At 42.2% G+C, this 18,889-nt stretch overlaps 2 protein-coding genes across 2 annotated transcripts in view; both read right to left on the bottom strand.

Moving 5' to 3' along the window:
- Positions 1–14,923, bottom strand: part of NIM1K (NIM1 serine/threonine protein kinase) — a 33,985-nt gene extending 19,062 nt beyond the window's left edge. The window contains exon 1 of the mRNA XM_080372201.1: positions 14,114–14,923. The gene's annotated coding sequence lies outside the window, so the exon portion shown is untranslated. The remainder of the gene's footprint in view (positions 1–14,113) is intronic.
- A 2,396-nt stretch (positions 14,924–17,319) lies between these two features.
- The window catches only part of ZNF131 (zinc finger protein 131), a 33,562-nt gene continuing 31,992 nt past the window's right edge, over positions 17,320–18,889 (bottom strand). Inside the window, 1 exon segment of the mRNA XM_080372183.1 lies at positions 17,320–18,887. Coding sequence (XP_080228309.1) covers positions 18,838–18,887 — 50 coding nt within the window. The 3' untranslated portion in view covers positions 17,320–18,837.

The raw sequence follows: 18,889 nt of genomic DNA, 5'->3' as shown, positions 1-18,889 counted from the left end.
CAGGCATGGTTTCCCCTTGGTGAATTCTTGTTGACTACTCCTGGTAACCTTTCTTTTTCCTCCACATGCTTGGAGATGACCCCCAGGATGAGTTGTTGCATCACCTTTCCAGGGATGGAGGTAAGTCTGACTGCCTTGTAGTTTCCTGGCTCCTACTTGTTGCCCTTTTTGAAGACTGGAGTGACATTGGCTTTCCTCCAGTCCTCAGGCATCTCTCCTGTTCTCCATGACCTTTCAAAGATCATGAAGAGTGGCTTGGCAATAACATCTGCCAGCTCCCTCAGCACTCAGGGGTGCATCCCAATGGGGCCCATGAATTTGTGTGTGTCAGGTTTGCTTAAGTGATCCCTAACCTGATCCTCCTTGACCAGGGGAAAGTCTTCCTTTCTCCAGACCTCCTCTCTTGCCTCCAGGGTCTAGGAATTGTGAGTGCTGGCCTTGCCAGTAAAGACTGAAGCAAAGAAGGCATTCTGTAACTCCACCAGGGCATCCACCTCATTCAGCAGCAGGCACACATCTTCCTTAGTCATCTTCTTACTGAGGTACTTGAAGAAGTGCTTTCTATTGTCCTTGACATCCCTTGCCAGGTTTAATTCCAACCAGACGTTAGCCTTCCTCATTGCCTCCCTGCATGCTCTGACAGTGTTCCTATATTCCTCCCAAATGGCCTGTCCCTTTTTCCACATTCTGTAAAATTCCTTCTTCTGTTTGAGTTTAGCTACAAGCTCCTTGCTTATCCGTGCAGGCCCTCTGCCCCCTTTGCTTGTGTACCTCTGCATATCAAAGAAATGTTGCCCATTAGAGACCCCCCCCCTTTCACTGGAGTGAGAATAGAAGTGAAATTAGGACTGGTATTTTTAAAAATAGGATCTAGAAAAACAATATAATGGCAGAAAGCAACATTCAAGACAGCCTACTGCAAATTGAACTGTTCTCTCATCTTCAGCTGCTCTGGTGCATATTAATAATCCTGAGGGATACTAACCCAAACAAGGTGAAGCACAACTCTAGTTTTACTCTTCTTTCACAACTTTGGCTTCAGTATTGCAGCTAAATGCTTTGACATTCATCTCACTAAAATAAACCTTTTTTTTCTCTTCAGCTTGTCTGGGTTTGGAGCCCTGAAAAGTTCATAATATTGTCTCTCAAACCAAATATCCAATACAGTAGTGTGTGTTGAAGAGCCTGTAACCCAACACATTTAGGCAACTGTCTTGTCCTGTTGCAAGGATCAGTAAAGGAGCCAGGGTTTGAGGGCAGGCACAGAACAATACTCCTCTGGCTGAGAAAGTGCAGAAGAGGAACACCTCAGAGGTTCAATCAATACCCACCTTGTTTATGATCCACTGAAAGCCAGGGTGATGCTAAAAAGTTGCCACATCCCAAATGCCTAAAAACATCCTTGTTTTCACACTTGAACAGCAAAAGTTTTCCTGACCTGAATAAATGTTAATGCTAGTATATAATTTCACTAATCTTATTGAGATTCATTGAGTATGTGTCCTGGACCATGTACAATTAGTACTATTATTTTTGTCAAACTGAAGACTTACATAAACTGCACTCCATTAGAAAGAAAAATGCAAATCTGAGTATCCAGCAGCATTAGGAAACCAGTCAGTGTTCTTTCCATTTAATTTTTCTAATTAAATCCACTGGAAAAGGAACTGTTGTTCCAAAGATTTTTGGAACTGCTAAATACGTATTATGTGGCATTTGAACCTCTGTACAAAAGTTTGTAAAATTTACCACACAGAAGACTGCAAAACATCTCAAAAGCTAAGACAGATGATACTCATTAACATTTTAACAAAGTAACACATTCAGTGCTCAAGACTGGGGACTAGATTTTGACAAACCTGCAAAAATGGAAATTAAGAATAAACCAACTCTACAGTATTACACAGATACAAATTCCCTTCTGTGATTTCAGGAAGTGTAGGTTCACTAATAGAGCAAAAAGCCAAGATATGCAAAAGTAGAGCAGTAAGTTATTTTAGGACATCTTTAAACCATAATATTCCCAGCAAACATCTGCTCCCCCTGGTGCAGACAGTTATGTGGCATCTCTCAGAACCACCATTCACATCCCATGATCCAAAATCCCATGTTTATGCAAAACTCTGTAAGTAAGATACTCCAGTTCCTCACCTTCCCTCAATTTCCTCCTTGATGAAATCTGCAAGAGAATTTCAGATTAGAATCCAGAAATGTATCTGAGAATACAGACACCCAGAAGTCTATAAGCCATTCCTATTAGACTAAAGTTCTGAAATAGCAATCTATTTTTAAATAATGACAATATAATGCTTCTAGCATTTCATTCACTGACTAATCTATCCTGGATTTCCTTAATGCTCAACCCCTTTCTAACAGCCTTCTATGAACAGAAGAAAAGACAGCTGCCAGAGTGCAGCAGAACTCAGTGATGGGGAAAAAAGCTCTCAAGTTTCATTTTACTGTGTGAAGTGGAAGAGAAACAACAGGAAAACAATCAGTGGAACTAGGTCAAAATTAGTGTTTTAAGAAAAAGAATGAAAAAAGAAATAAAATTTAGAGAGTGAGAATATTATGATAGTTTGTACTACTTTAATGGTGATAATTGCTTGAGAAAGATTTTTTCCCACTTATCGTTATAATTAAATTAGAGAATCTATTGGGTGGGGGTTTTGTCAAGATACTTAAGAATGAAACTGCTGTTTAAGTGGTATGCACATGAAATTATATGCCAGCAGGAAAACATTCTGACAAAAAAGAGCTGATTTTGTAACCATACTAATACTTCTGTATAATAATAAAGGCAACACACAGAGTGTGCTGTTCAAATGGCTGCACATTTAAAAATATAAAGTTATAAGACCTGCTAAGGTTTCTAGAATAGCTTTTGTAAATAGAGGAAAATAGGAACAAGAGATACAGAACCACCCATACAGATTTTCCAAATTCAGCAAACTAACACCACAAGGTCAGCAAGATGAAATGAGACAAGAGATGCTTAACATTGCCCATAAATCTGAATGAAGTGCAGCTGACAATCCAGAAGGTCACATTTTCTCAGGACAAACTCTGGCTTGGCCAGGTGCTGGACAGGATGGCAGCCTGGGCATGGCCAGAGCCTCCGGCAGTAAAAGGCCAAGTTTCCACATGATGGATGCATCACCCCTGAGCTCAGAGACATGATGGCAACTCTTTTCTTGAAAAGGGCATCCTTCCACCATCCTGATTATTGTAATAATGCATGGTGAAGAACTGTAAACTCAAGACCACAACCTTTTATTCTTCACAGCAGTTTACAAATTACATTATGTCATTTTAGCACCACAGAGTGATAGCAGAGAGCAGGTCTGGAAACGAAGACATACAAAGAGTTGCAGTATGTGCAGTAACAGATAGCTATATTTACAGCCAAGCAGGGACTTTGACTTGTTTGATCCCTTATACCTTCAGTCTAGAAACCACGTTCCACTAAGAGTCCAAAACCTCTCAGGAAGCAGACTCACGATCAGCTCCTAAAGAGACGTATTGGAAGCAATTCTCCAGCAAGCAGCTCAGAGTAGACAGGACACCGTCTTTAATTTTGACTGAGGATGTACCACATGTGAACAGAGTCAACACTGCCTTGAGCTAGAACTGCCTGCTTTACTGGCACTAAGCTTTTCAGCCTCTAATGTAAAGATTCTTCCAGCTCCTCCAAAGCTTGGTCTCCGACTGAACCTCCATCAACAATATTTACTCCCCTGTCTCTCTATGGCAGCAGCATTTCTCAGTGCCACAGCAGTAGGTGAGAGAGAAAAAGAAAGAAAATGCGTCTCTTGCATCCTCTTCATAAATCTAGCACTTAAACCCAGATAATCACACCACTTAATCTGGTGACAACATGCAGAGCTCAACAGGACTGGAAAGAGTTTATTCTCATAACCTCTAAATCATACGGCTGGCATGAATGAACAGTTTCTTGTCACTGTTTACTAGAAGAAAGAACTTCATCCATTTTTGTCTCTCATTTGTAAACCTGGGGGTAGCACTAACCACTTAAAAGGCAAAGATACAGTCATCTACCACAGTGATCATGGTAGTACTGAACATAAAAACCAGAGAACCATTATTCTGAAAGCCTGCTCACACCACAAAGCCAGCATCAAACCTGTATCTTGCACTCGCTACACTCTCCATATAGAGCTCCAGAATTTTTCACAGACATGATACAGAATTGAACATATACACCAGTTGTGCAGATTGTTAAATCAAAAGCAAAGCAAAAAGACAACCTCTCCTTCCATGCTGTGCTTTCTTCTTGTTTGTGAAAATAAAGTTAGATGTGCACGTGGACTGACTTACTGCTCACTCTAGGCAACATCACAGTTCCTGTTTACTACCCTGATGACAATAATCCTGACAGTCCTTTAAGATGTCTTCCTTATTTTCTTATTATAATAAAAAAATGCACAAAATTACTGTTTGTATGTATAGTTTACTTTGGAGAAGCAAACAGGTTAAGCCAAACAGCTTTAGTGAGTTGTTGGTGTATGCTTAAGACACACACACACAGATGACCACAAAGTTTCATAAACTGTGGGAAATGAACTTGGAAGATTGCTGGAGGAACCAGACTACTAGCCTGACGGCTGAGATGCAAACAATGGAGTCTCATTTCTGATGAAGACTGAATCTGTTCAACTTCTCTATTTTTTTACCAACATGGAGTTTCTCACCATGTAAAGGAGTCTTAGCAATACATTTGCTAATTATGAACTCATTGTATCACAACACTAAATTTAAGATAGAATTTTGCACTTTGAAAAGTTCTGTAACATTACTGAAGCAGATTAAAAACATTTATACTGGGACTTTTAATATGGCCCAATGAAGCTGAGTTCTCTTCCTGCAGCCCACATGAGAATTCCAGTTCTAGAAAAGTTTTCTTTCAATTATTATCTTAGAGCAACTTAGATTTTTAAAGTCTAATTTCTTACATACTAATTCAAGGAAGAGAAAAAAAATAATGTGAATAGAGGCATTTTTTCATCCTTCCTTAAATGGTTTCACCAGATGACCTACTGTTTGCACTCCAAAATTCAGATAAAACACAGACATCTTTTGAGTGTCTCCTTATTCCTCCTCTACTGAAACACATCTGTCAATCTCTCTATTAGCAGAATGTCTTAGACATATGAAAATTATGGTAGTAGATGTAAAACTTGCCTACAAATACAAACAGAATCAGAGTCCAAATCAGCTTTAAAATTCAGAAGGCCTTGGCAGACAGTACCTTTTCACAGCATTGAAATCCTTTACATACACCATGTTGTATTTACTGTTAGGAGAACTAGTGGAGACTAAAACCAAAAGTGAACTCTCACTGTTAAAGCTGCCAAATTTATGGAGTCTTCACAAAGCACTTCTGAAAGATAAAATTTCTGTGGAGGTGTATTGCAACTAATTGTCATCTCAGACTCTTCTTCGGCACCATTTTGTGTAGACTACCCACCAGCCACAACCTCAAGGTCATTGTTGAACCTGCAAGACTTCAAAGCCCAGACACATTTACTGAATGCATTCTCCAAAACTAGCTCTGACTTTAAACTTTTCTATGCATTCCTCCTCACATTTGCAGATAATTACACTCATCTCTAAGGTGACCTGAACTGTGACATCAAATCAGAAGAAAGCCTTTCTCATTGTGTGGACACACATGTCAGAGAAACATCTACTCCTTCAATAGAAGCAGTGAAATAAAAGTGGTGTCAGATGCAAGTGTGTAACCTCAAATGTTCAACTTTTTTCCCCTCTACTACAGCCCTGAATTCAACATTTCCATTTCACATCCTGATTCCAAATTCAACTAAATCTTACAATACACCTATCACACAGACACATAATTAGGCGGGTGGCCACCACAGACTCACATGTGCAATATCCAAGGAAAACCACTAATTGCTAGAGAACTGGGGGTTGCTGGAATTCCTTTTCCCATGTCAGCTCTGACCACTATTGAAGCACCCACCGCTGCTATCACTGGCTTTTCACTCCTGACAAACTGTAAGTGCTTGTTCCTCACTTGCCTGAAGAGAGCAAAGCATGGAGTGGAGGTCAAATGGAAACAGCTTCTCCCATTCACTCCCAGGTGTTGTAGAGCCAACAGCTGCAGCACTTTCCAACTAAATATTGCTGTCACTGTGGGCAGCACATACAAAATCATTTAATGTACTCATCCAGCCATGCCAATGCTTTAATTAATAAGAAGTTCTCAGGTCAGACTGAACAGAGGAAAAATAACGAAGAAGAAAATCAGGAAACTGCCAAGACAAGCTTTTTTCTGAAGGAAAAATATTCTGCCACATCACAGATGTTAAGGAAGCTACATTGTCAGCTAGTGATGCACTGGCTCTACTTTTAAGTGCCATTGATACCAATATCTTTTCCCTATGAATAGCATAAGAGTCAACATTCCAAGTGTGGTGGCTTGACCTTGGCTGGATGCCAGGTGCCCACCAAGCTGTTCTATTGCTCCCCTCTTCAGCAGAGCAGGGCAGGGAGAAAGTATGATGGAAAAAACACTTGTGCATCAAGATAAAAGCAGTTCAACGAAGCAACAGCAGAATATGTCATTTTCTACTTCCCATCAAGCAGGCAATGTTTGTCCACTTCATGAGAAGCAGGGCTTTGGTACATGTAGCAGTTTGCTTTGGAAAACAAATGTTGTAAATAACAAATATACCCACCTCCTCCTTCTTTCTCTTGGCTTTTATATCTGAGCGGATGCCATATGGGACGGAATATCCCTTTGGTCACTTTGGGGCAGCTGTCCTGGCTGAGTCCCCTCCCAAGACCTTGCCCACCCCCAGCCTACTGGTGAGAGGGGCAGGGGGAGGTCGGGCAGGCAGCCTGGGTGCTGTGCCAGCGCTGCTCAGCAGTAGCCAAAACAGCGGTGTGTTATCACCGCCTTTCTGGCTCCCAATGCAAGCACGGCACTGGGGGGTCTGCTGTGGGGCTCAGCCAGACCCAATACACCAAGGCAGTTTCTGTTTTTGTAAATGCCTCTGATGTCGGTTATGTAGAGCAGGCAAAGACAATTCAGTTTCTTTAAAGAACCTGAAATTATTCTACATCTGGACTAAACCAACTTTCATATGTTTTCAAACAGAACAAACAAAACCAACAGAACTTAGGTCAGAAGGGCTACCACAAAATAGCCTCATGACTGGAGCACCTACTCAGACTTGGTGGTATATCTGGCTCCCGGTCCTAAACCATGAAGGTTTTCAGATGCAGCCTTTCACCACACAGAATGCTGTCACTGCTCAACTATTGTACAGCATGCCTTGAAAACCATAAGCAGCATTAAAGCAAGTTTCCAAAGGGACAGAGAGGGAGAACAATTCATTGACTGTGATGCAAAGCTGTACAGTAATTTATATATAAAATTTATACACCAGACTTATCACCCCTTCATGTGAAGAAAAGTAAAAAAAATAGTTTCTCAGCATCAGGCTTGTGGGAATAGCTCTATGCAAGATACCTAAATGAAGTAATGTGATGTTTAGCAAGAATTATGCTTCAGTTAAAATGCATTTGTTCTGAGTATTGAGTACAGAAGTTTTGGGAACTCCAGTCTATATTCCCATATATATTCAGTGTATTTCGCTTGATGACTGCACTTTCCTGTGAAAGGTAAAGCTAGTTTCTAAGTGTGTCTTTAACTTCAAACTTTCATTTTTCTGCCAAACACCTCCTCAGGAGGTTGTCAAATCCTGGGTCACCAGAGACAAAGAGCAGCAAAGAGGATGACATAATCCACATCTGGGAAAAAGACCAAACCCAGCTCTTACGGATACTCCAGCACTTTTGATTCTGAAAGGAAACCTGTATTTTTTTTTCTGCTTAGCAAGATACCAGCTGTTTCAAGTGGGATCAAGCAGTTAAAAGGGGTCTAGAACACAAGAAACCACAAGGAATTAAAAAAAAAAAAAAAACAAACACAAAAAAGCCCCAAGGAAGAATAAGCAAAAAGGCTTTGAAATAAAATAATTTTTAAAATCTTCATTACTGATGCAAGACGCTGTCAATGTTAATTACAAGAGAACTGATGTCAAAAGAAATCTCCACCAAATGGAGCTGATTACACTTCAAATTAAGATAAAAATCTGTCTTTGATATGCTGCAGAAGAGCTGACACTTTGCATTAGCACTACTTTTGAAATGCTCTCCTTTGATGTTTTTTAAAATTCGGATCCTGCTAGAATCTGAAAGTTTTTCAAGATGTCATGAATGTCCTAAGCCTCAGGGGAGTCCTCCATGTGTACCCCCAGCCTCTAGACAGCACCTGTAGAAATGTGGTTCTGTGATAAATACGAGTCCTTAAAGAGGAAAGTGCAGCTGCCCTCTCCTGTTGCTGCATCAGCACAAATAAAGGAAGCCTACACTGGATTTAGTTCCTTCCAAGCAGAAAGATGCAATACATACCCACAAAGATCTGCAATGCTTGTTTTCAGTGCAGTGGTGTAGCAGTGCAACGTACCCATACGTATAACAAGCTATGGACCATGAGACAAGGAGTAAGTTGTTGGTAAATGCCTTACAGCCTTTCCAGGCAGCTCTTCACAACAGTAGAAAGCACAACACTAAGGAGTGAGTGATGACTCCTGGAAAACTCAAATCCCTGTGCCCTTGTGGCATGCACTTTGGTAGCTCAAACAGCCTCGTGCAACTGCTGAGAGTAAGTACTAACGCTCAAGGGATTTACTGCCTGGCTTATCCTAATGCTGTGCTTTTCAGGAGGGGATAGAGTTGTACAGTAGAGGCCTAAACAAGAAGCAAGCACAGCATATGCCATTTGCTCTGAAGTTTTAGCTCTTCACCCAGACAACCTGCACACATTATCAGCAGCTACAATCTTGCACTTCATGTTCTTCATAATGATGGTCTTATGAAGGTAACACCAATGAGAACCTACTGAAGTGGAAAATATGAAAGAGCAGCTGACATTGTGTGCACAAATTAATATTTACACCTTCCAGGCCATTAGAACCTTTTAAATACTATTTTCTCTTTCACTCCCAAAACTACTCTCTAGCAAGACACATTAGAAATTCACATCAGAGCTACAGAGAATTAAAACAATTGTCTGAGAACTGTTTTCTCCTTCCACCCCATTCTTAGAAAGAAAACCCTAATTGTAAATGTAGAAACCAGAACTTCAGAAAAAAGATTGCAAAATTTCATTGCTTCCCACCCTCTACTTCCCTCTGCAATTTAAGGTAGGATAGGAGCAATCACTTACAGTAGCACACATCTCAGGGTATTTCCAAATGTCAAATGTAAACTATATAGGAGAAAAACATATATGCAAACACAAGTATGTAAAGAATACCAACACCTTAAAAATATAATAAAGAAATAAATCATTGATACATACTGTGCTCCAAGAGAACTAATTTAACAGGGTGATAAATAGTTGTCTGAAGGATAGATATGTCCAAACATGTTACAACGAAGCAAACCAGTAATTACAAAATCAGGCCTTTGGGCTGTGGCATCTTAGTGCCTACCAGCACCCAAAAGGAAACAACACTGACACAGAGAAAATAACCTTACAGTTTTTTATTTACAAAATAGAAACTACAGAGCTAAATCATACCCTAGACTTGAATACTGGTGCTGCGAGAGCAAACACAGGCCTGGCTGCTGCACGTGGTGACCCATGGCCTCATGGAGCCGTGCAGCTACTGAGGTGATGGGTCTACAGGGGCATCCAAAGACTGACCCTCATTCTAGGCACAACCCCCAGCTCAGGAGTGAGGCTGCAAAACTGTGAGACTGTTCCACCATATGGTGTAGGAGAGTTGGGAGCAAAATGATAGGCAACCTCTTTTTTTTTTGAAAAAAAATTTGTACATTTTTTGAATAATAAATGTATAATCTATAAGGACAAAAAAATCAGCAGCAAGATCAAGTTACAGATGAAAACGTGATATTAATGGCTGACAGTTGAAAGTTTTTTGCATTCTACAGATCTAAATCAAGTACTTCATCAAGAATGTTTTCTTATGCTTAAGGTCAAGAAAATAAAAATATTAAAATAATTTACACTTAATAAAAACGAATTGTTAATGAATTAATAAAATTAACACGAGTATGAGATCAGTGATGTCTGTATGCTTTGCGGCTGAAGCAAACATTGTGTGGGCAAACACAGTGGAAAAAGCTGCCTAGAGGCATCCTCGGGAGCCTCAGGGAAAGCAGCCCAAGGCCACCATTGCACAAGGCCACATTACACCATTACACAGTGTGGCATGACACCCCAGGGAAGTTGGTGGAGCGGGGAAAGAGAGAGGACTTGCAAGGTTTATCACCAGGCTGGGGCAGCAAGCATATAAACTGTTTCCTAATGTTCATTCCTGCTCCATTTGTTTCATCGTATTTAGAAAACCAAGACTTATTAAATGCTAATGAAAACGAGCCACCTGGATTTATACACTGACTACTCATTTTAGGTGTTTCATTTATTGATGCTGGTAAGGAATTAGTTCTCCTCTGATGCAATTATACCATGCTTGGCCAGAGAAGTGGAACTTTATTTATGAGCAGAGCCCCAGGCTCAATTCTACAGTGTAGGTTTTGTACTTTCTGAATATCGGATAAGACATGAGTGGACAGAGACTCCAACTTGACCTCTGCAAAACCAAGTTTCTAAATAAGGATTCTCTAGAACCTGCAACCAGTAAGAAAAAACAACTTACACAACTCTGTTGTGTATAAAAATGGAACCAAAAATGAGAAGTGCTGGTGGACTCTCCCTCTGTAACTATTAGAGCAGTTTCATGCTCTTCCTCTCAGCCCAGAATTAACTCAATTCACAGTGGCCTAGCAGGACAGAGAAGACAATCGCCGGTATGGTCACTTCCTCCAGGACTCAGAAAAGTTCATTCTTTCAGCTGTGCTGTACAGAAAACAGCATTATATATGAGCCTATTGTGGAGGAGAGGCCTGTCATTTTACACAAATGCAGCATCACAAAGAGGCTGCCTTGCACACGTGAACTGGACCTGACTTCATGAAAGCTTTCACAAACACTGAAGTTCATGAGTACAACTCAGCAAACTATAGGAAGTACCATGGAAATAATAACATAGTAATTGCAAAATAATAAAAGAGGGATCTATAACTGAGGATCAATTCAAACAAGGAGTAGTTCTCCTGAACTGTTTAGTGCCAGATGAATTTTCAAGCAAGCTCCAATTGCCTTGCAGGGAATACTGATGTTTTTCGCATTTTGGAAAGTCCTTTGAGATTAATGATTTTCTCATTTTGCAACAAAAGTTTTAAAAGTCATGACAGTATCAGCACTCGTTGTACAGTGTAATAACCAGATTATCTTAATGAGGACCTGAAGAGTCCTTAAACTTGTGATACAATCTCTAAAACAGAAATGACATAATAATTTAGGCTGAGAACAATGACTTACTACAAACACCTGAAAAATGCAGGGCTTGGGACAATAAGCCAAGTCATACACTGCTATTACAGCAACAAATTGCTCCATTGTTTAACATGGTGTCTTTCCTAGAGGATTGGAAACGCATCAGTTGGACTCTGGGCACTATTTTAAAAGAAGGAAATGGAGAGCATTTAAACCAGCTGTTATATAGCAGCTCAATATTGATGATCTAATTTGCAAACTGGATTAAGCTGCATGGATTAACACACCACTATACAGCTGCATGGATTTATGGTTGTCATGACAACCAGCAGAAAATGTATCCCACTAATCCTCTCAGCAGATCTATCTCTATGCAGCATTAACAAGATTTATCACTAGCACAGACATACATACAGTGGTTTCACTGCAGGTATCTAGACTGGTATAATTTCTTAACTTCCTCTGCATCTTAAAGTATCAATTCAGAACCAGGAGGAAAGAAAGGCTCAGCTTGTAAATGAATGCTGGAAGGAATGGAATATCCTTGGATGTTGTCTGAAATGCATAATTTCTTAGAAAATATTAGTGTTTTCCAATTATTTTTCCAGGGTACTGAGTGGGCAAATATGTATTTATTTTCTAAACATAATAAAGTGACTATTACCCCATGCTTTCCACATTAGGCAGAGCCCTCTCAAGCAAGAGACATGCTGTTGTCTATTCTGCTGTTACCTTTCTCAATAACTTGTTTTCCTTGCAATAACGAGAACAGTCTTTGGGTTTATGCTTCAAGAAAGAAAGTCAGGAGGCTGGACAGTGTTTTCAGTTCCACTACTGGCTGCTTGCAGAATTATTTACTCTGTGTAATCATAATAACATATAGAAAATGAAAAAGAAAAAAAAGGAAGAAGAAAAAAGCCATTCACTTACTTCATAGGAACAGCCAGAGGCTGAGCTAATTAGTATTTATCAAGTGTCCTAAAAGAGAGCTGTCTACGCATGAAGGCCTGCTTTTATCCAAACACACAGAACAGTCGAACAGCCATGCTGGAGATTTTCTCAGTGTTAGCTGAGAGTTTCAGAGGTTGAAGTTTATTCTCTGCCTCATAGTAAAAATCAGGAAGAGAAGCAAACACTCCCAAATTCTAAGGCTTCAGAATAACACCAGAGGCCAAGACTGACCATGCAGAAGTTGGGTTAGTTCCACCCGTAAGGGGCTAATCCTATCACTTGTCAGTATGGTTCAAATTGATGTGCTTTCATTTTTTATGTTCCCCACTCCAGTGTAACTTTACTTCCAAAAATAAAAGAGCAAAAACCCCAAATCCCCCCCCCCCCCCCAAGAGCACCTTTTGAACGTTTATCTTATAACCTATCTATGTCACTCGTGCTTCCCCCAGGTGAAGTGTTACAGCTGCCATGTTGCTGTACCTGCTTGGGTCAGCACTCCGTATCTTATGGAGCAGGAACTTGCAACAGCTCTGCTCCAAAAAGCATCTCATTTCTGCAGTGGTGAAGTCCAGAAAATCCTCCCATGACGTACAAGGACCCAAAGAAAAATCCTTTTTAGCAAAGGGTTAATTGATCAGTTTATGGTAACAGGGCTATAATATGAGCAACCAATTCTCTTCCAGTGCACCTTAATTGCCTTGAAAACATAATCACTAGATTAGAATGTATGATAATGAGTTATTTGTATTTGCAATAGTGCAGTCCCTGTGTTACAAAATATTTTTGAGTATTTTCATACAACAAAGCTAAGGACCCCACAGCTGGACAACATTTTTTTAAATACCCCAGAAGCTGCAATATTTGAAACACTCTCAAAAGAACCCAAACAAGTAACTGTAAGAATAATAAACCGGGCATATTAAGGCATCTTTAGTTCCTAATTCCCAAAGAGACCAACTGCCTAGGACTACTAAAATCCTGAGGTCCTTGCATCTATTTGTGGGGTAAGCTACTATTTAGAAAAGAAGCACCAGTTGAATTAAAGGCACTAGAAGATGGATGACAATATTTAAGTGGATAGGAAAAGTAAATTCAACCAATGCGCCATGCCCAGACATGGGATCACTCAGGCCCTAGAACTGGTTTAGATCTGAGAAAATATTTAAAAAGAAACTACCCAGTGCAAGAAAAAATACTGTATATGTAATTCAGAACTCTTTTTGATAGAAGGATACTTTTTAAATTCATGTTTTTAGACACACATGCACAAACATCCTTCTCTTCCTGAAAATGAGTGCCTGTTTTCAGTTTTCCTCCTGAACTCTGGTGCAGAACAATCTAAACTCACTATAACACACGTGCGCCCATGAGGTCAACAGATCCATTTGGTGTGAGTCAGTCAAAATGTCAGTTGACATCCTTAAAGGAGAGTCCTGAAACCACAAATTTCTTGTGACACACGCTGTTACACGTGACAGTAACTGTGCCAGCCACTCTAAAGCCATATGAACAGATTACACTATCTAAAGAATAATACCCCAACCCAGAAAGCACCAAAGCACATCCTGTCTCCTTCCATGGAATTAGCCATTTATTTTGTATGTTCAGCATTTCCGTTGGACTGGGGTATTTTGTGGCTTCAGAATGTGTTTTGGCTTTAGGCTCCCATGAAGTCCTAGCATAAGGAGAAGGGGTTGCACGTGCCTCTCAAACAACCTGCACTTAATAACAATTAAAACCCACCGCGTGGGCACCCAGGGCCGCCTCTGTGCACGCCCAGTTCCCGCCGCCTGCGCCCTGCTTGAGTTAGGTGTTTCGAAGAAAGGTCAGAAATCTGAAAAATGTGGGATGTTACACCAGTAGCGTTATCGAGAAAGATTATTCCCTTTAGCCGGTATTCTTCCTCTAGGCAAATCAACATACAAACAGCAGCGGCAAGCTGTTACTGAAAGGATTAAGCCTCCTCCAGCAGCAAAACCAGAGGCTTCGAGGGGAGGTTGGTTCACCCGGGGGGTGCCCCCGCCGAGCCCCCTTAGGCGCAGGGAGGCCCAGGAACGAAAGCTGGGGGAGCTCCCCGGCACAGGCTGCCGCACCCGGCCGCGCTGGAAGAGCCCGTACCTGAAAGCCGGCTCCCTCCCGCCGCGTCCGGCCCCAGCTCCGCAGGCCCTCGCCGCCCCGTCACGCCGCCCAGCGGACCAGCCCCGGATCGCGGGCCTCAGCGCCGCCGCGGCCCCCACCCGCCGCCCGCCATTTGCTTCTGCCAGGCGGCCCGCCATTTGCCCGCCTACCCCCCGCCCGCGGCAGAGACGGGCTCCCGGCCGCACCGCGCCCCTCGCCCGTGCTGGGGAGAGGCGCGGGGCCTTGCGCAGCTGCCGGCCACCCGGCTGAGGGGGACGGCAGCCCCACTCAGGGTGAGGGCAGCCCGTGGTGAGGGAGGGCAGCCCCGCGGAGGGAGAGGGCAGCCCCGCTGACGGGGATGGCAGCCCCGCAGAGGGTGAGGGCAGCCCGTGGTGAGGGAGGGCAGCCCCGCTGAAGGATGGCAGCCCCGCTGAGGGTGAGGGCAGCCCGTGCTTGGGGATGGCAGCGCCGTGAAGGGAGCGGGCAGCCCGTGCTTGGGGATGGCAGCCCCGCGGAGGGTGAGGGCAGCCCGTGTTGAGGGAGGGCAGCCCCGCGGAGGGAGCGGGCAGCCCCGCGGAGGGAGAGGGCAGCCCGTGCTTGGGGATGGCAGCCCCGCGGAGGGTGAGGGCAGCCCGTGTTGAGGGAGGGCGGCCCCGCGGAGGGTGAGGGCAGCCCGTGTTGAGGGAGGGCGGCCCCGCGGAGGGTGAGGGCAGCCCCGCGGAGGGAGCGGGCAGCCCGCGCTGAGGCGCCGCCGCCCCCTTTCCCGCCAAACGTTGGACAGCTCCGGCGGCGGCGCGGCAGCCGGCCCGGCCGGCAGGCACAGCCCCCCGCACCCCACTGACACCCTTCGGGTCCTCCTGTCCCCCACGCTTGAAACCTGCACCCCTGGAGCTACAGGCTGCACCTCCCTCCTGGCTGAATTCAGGGCTTTTAGCGGTACCAGTTATTCCCCCCAAAGGCCGCCAGCCCTCACGTAAAGGACGGGAAAGACAAGCCCCAGCAGAGGCAGCTGCAGATGTCAAGGCTCCAGGTAGCAGAAAAACCCGGCAGGCAGCAGGTACCAGGGGGCTGTGGGAGCATCTCTCACGCCTGCACAACACCACGACGAGGACACGAATCTTAGGCACACTCAAAAGTCGAGTCCCGCCATGGCTGAAGCTGCACTAGGTCTGAACTGGTGAATCAGGAAAGGGCTCCAGCTTCTGCTGTACCTGCCTGAGCTGGCAGTTGTTTGACAAGGTACAGATTATTTGTATTTTTGTTATAAATGGGTTGCTTTCATTTTAAAATTACTTGCTAGCAGAAAACACTACAGCTGAACAACAACAACACCAAAATCTAACCACACATAACATTTTCATGATAATGCCTGTAGAAAAGATACTTCAACCTTTAACAATAAGCAATCAAGTTAAACATCTATTAAAAATGTTTTCTCACAGGAAATAATAGTTACAGAATTTGTGTAAAAGAGTACCATATGCTACACTGTTAGCTAATTAAAAGTTGCACTACAGTCAGGTGAAGCAAAGCAGAAGTACACAATCCTCCTTCAGTGACCATTTCACACAGAAAAAACATCCCATTTCATTCATCCTTGTAAGCCTGCAGATGAAACATGCTTTGGCTCGGGAAGACTGCCTTTCAAAAAAAAGCAGCTAGTCCTTTCTTACACTGCCTCAATGACATGGCATCTCTCAAACTATTGAGCAGCTCCTTTTCCTCTCTCTGCTTTTTTTTCAGAAACAGCTTGTGGCCCCTCAGGAATATCACATATAAATCTACAAGTCTGCCTCTAACCTCAGTCTCAATATTTGATGCCCAATTTTATTTTGTATCCAAACACATCTTACGGGTTTTTGTTCATTCCAGCTTTTCCACTTCCTACTGCCTAGACCCCACTGCTTTAGCTGATTAGTTTTGTTTGGCATAAGTTCAAGCATGCAACTTGCACGCTGCTCCATTGCAAGCTACAGGCCAGTACACGTATAATACAGGGCTCTGGGACCAAAAGTATGTATGTATTTAGAGGCAAGATCTCCTCCAATGGTGCGTAGGTAATACAGAGAGGTCTGTGTCTATACAGACGTTTGGGGCAGAAAGAGGATGACAATGCGGCTGTTTCAGAGAGCAGCCCCCAGTCAACCTTCCCTCCTCCAGTATCAGCTGTGCAGTAATGAGGCATAAGGGACTCCACTGGTGGGAGCAACTTGGGCTTCAGACATTTGGGAAGGAAACTGTAAGGACAGGGTTGCAAAGGGAAAGGGTCTCCACTGGAGGCATTACTTGATGACAGCCTTCCACCCTGTCCTTCAGGGTAAGGAGGGGATTGCTCATGGTCCCTGCATGCTCCCACCCAGGCTGTGGCTGGGGCAGCACTGGGTCTAACAGCAGAGCATTGTTACTCTCCTACCAAATTAATGAATTGTTATTGAAAAGGGGAGAAAGAAATAGCCCAACTGTGCTTCCCAAACCACAGCCCTGCTACCGATTACCACATGAAATGCTCAATTTGCATTGGATTTAAATTACCTAAAAGTTAGTTTCATTGGTTAGACACACAGCCAGACTGTTCCTTTAATTCCACAGATATAGACCTTGTGCCTATACACTCAAAAACATAAAAAAATTGAGTTATACAGCTAAGCAAACAGGCTTGTCCCCTCCATGTTATCAAAAGATTGGCTTGTTATCAGAAGCTAGGCATAAATACAATAACCAACTTTTACTTTCATGCTTAACACTGGGCCATGTTCTTCCACCTGCATAGAATCTCATCACATATTACTTGCACCTCAGAAAACACAAAACATAATAAAAAAGAATGTAAGTTACACTAATCAAATTGTTTGAAATTTTAATTGAGCTCCATGTTTGTTTTGCAACATTTTCTGAAAGGCTATGACGAAACGCAAGATTCATTTTGAATGAGACTAAATTAAAGCACAAATCCCATGAAACAACCCTGCATTTGGTGAAGATTGAAGAGAAAAGCCTGATTTTAACCAATATCTACATGACTAACAGGCGTATTAGGGAACGTCCTTGCAAAACTTCCTCCCTTCAATTAAGGCTTTGAAAAGAAATTTTTTCAGAAATGTGGAGCACCTCTAATCTCAGGACAATAACTAAGAATTAGAAGTTCTTAGCATCCTTGAACATAGAGCTAGACAATTATTTTCTAAATGAATCTAACTTTACAGTAAAGAGTAATCTTACTAAAAATGAGATTCTTACCACTGGGAGCTGGCACTGTAACTGCCAGTCACTCAGCTGCTCCTAATTTATTGGATGAAACAAATAATGCAACTTTTCATGGTTGGTATTGTTTTATTGTCCAATATTGATTAAACTATTTACATTCCTACTTTTCAATCCACAGTTTAGCACTCATACCTATGGCTTTTACTTTTATGTTTAGCATATCTTTGTGTCAAGTGTCAGAATTCCATTTCAAAAAACCAGGAACCTGATACCATATAGACAAGTCTCCTATATATTTATGTTTAAACATATTCATTTTTAAAAAGGATGATTTATAAAATAAAGACTTTTCTGGTAGCTTTCTTTCAGCTCATGTTTACCATAGATTCTATTGAGCTTTTCCTATTTCAATATGTCCCTTTTAGAGTGTCAAGCTGACTCAATGTGGAATCGGTTTCTTCCTTCAGCTCCCTGCCACTAAATTTAATGCAAAAAAAAAATAATCAGCAGCTGACAATATTAAGCAAAAATATAAAGCGCTATAACATAACCTACATTGCCTTTTACTCAGCTAGGTTCTTGGATAGTCTAGGAACTTTGTGGAAATTTAACCAGTCTGTGTTGAACAGGCACAGAATTTTTGTGCTCAGAAACCTCCAGCAACAATGTTTTTTTCCCCAGCCTCAAAGTTAGGGACCACTGTCAGGAACCAGCAGTCAGTCTGATCCAAAAATTCACAGGTATCCAATTGCCAATTAAAACAGAACCCACCAGATTTTACTGATTCTTCTGCCACAGACACCCTGCAAATCTATAACAAGACTTTGCTTCAATGGCAAGAGGAAAAGTTACTCTTTTTCTTTTGTTACGCAAGGATGCTGTAACAATGACACAAGCTATTCATTATTAAAATCCTCACAAAGCTGTCCATGTCTGTGGCAGTTTCTGTTTCATGGTATTACATGAATGGAAAAGTTATTCTCCACGTGAGAAAAGTTTAGTAGTACATGAAGAAAGCTAATTTTGGTCCACTTCCTAAGGACAGCATATTGGAAAGGTGACCACCAACAGTTCAAAAAACAATGTAAAAGTTAACAAAAATAATTTGGTATTTCATTCCTAAACCCACAGCGTGGTTATCTGTCCTAGTCATGCACCTTGTAATTCTGTGTGTCCACCAACTGTTGAGTTTTTAGT

The sequence above is a fragment of the Falco punctatus genome (assembly GCF_963210335.1).
Source record: "Falco punctatus genome assembly, chromosome: Z".
In the NCBI taxonomy this organism is placed as follows: Eukaryota; Metazoa; Chordata; class Aves; order Falconiformes; family Falconidae; genus Falco; species Falco punctatus.
Note: the sequence above shows the minus strand (reverse complement) of the source record. Positions and strands in the feature narration are given on the sequence as shown.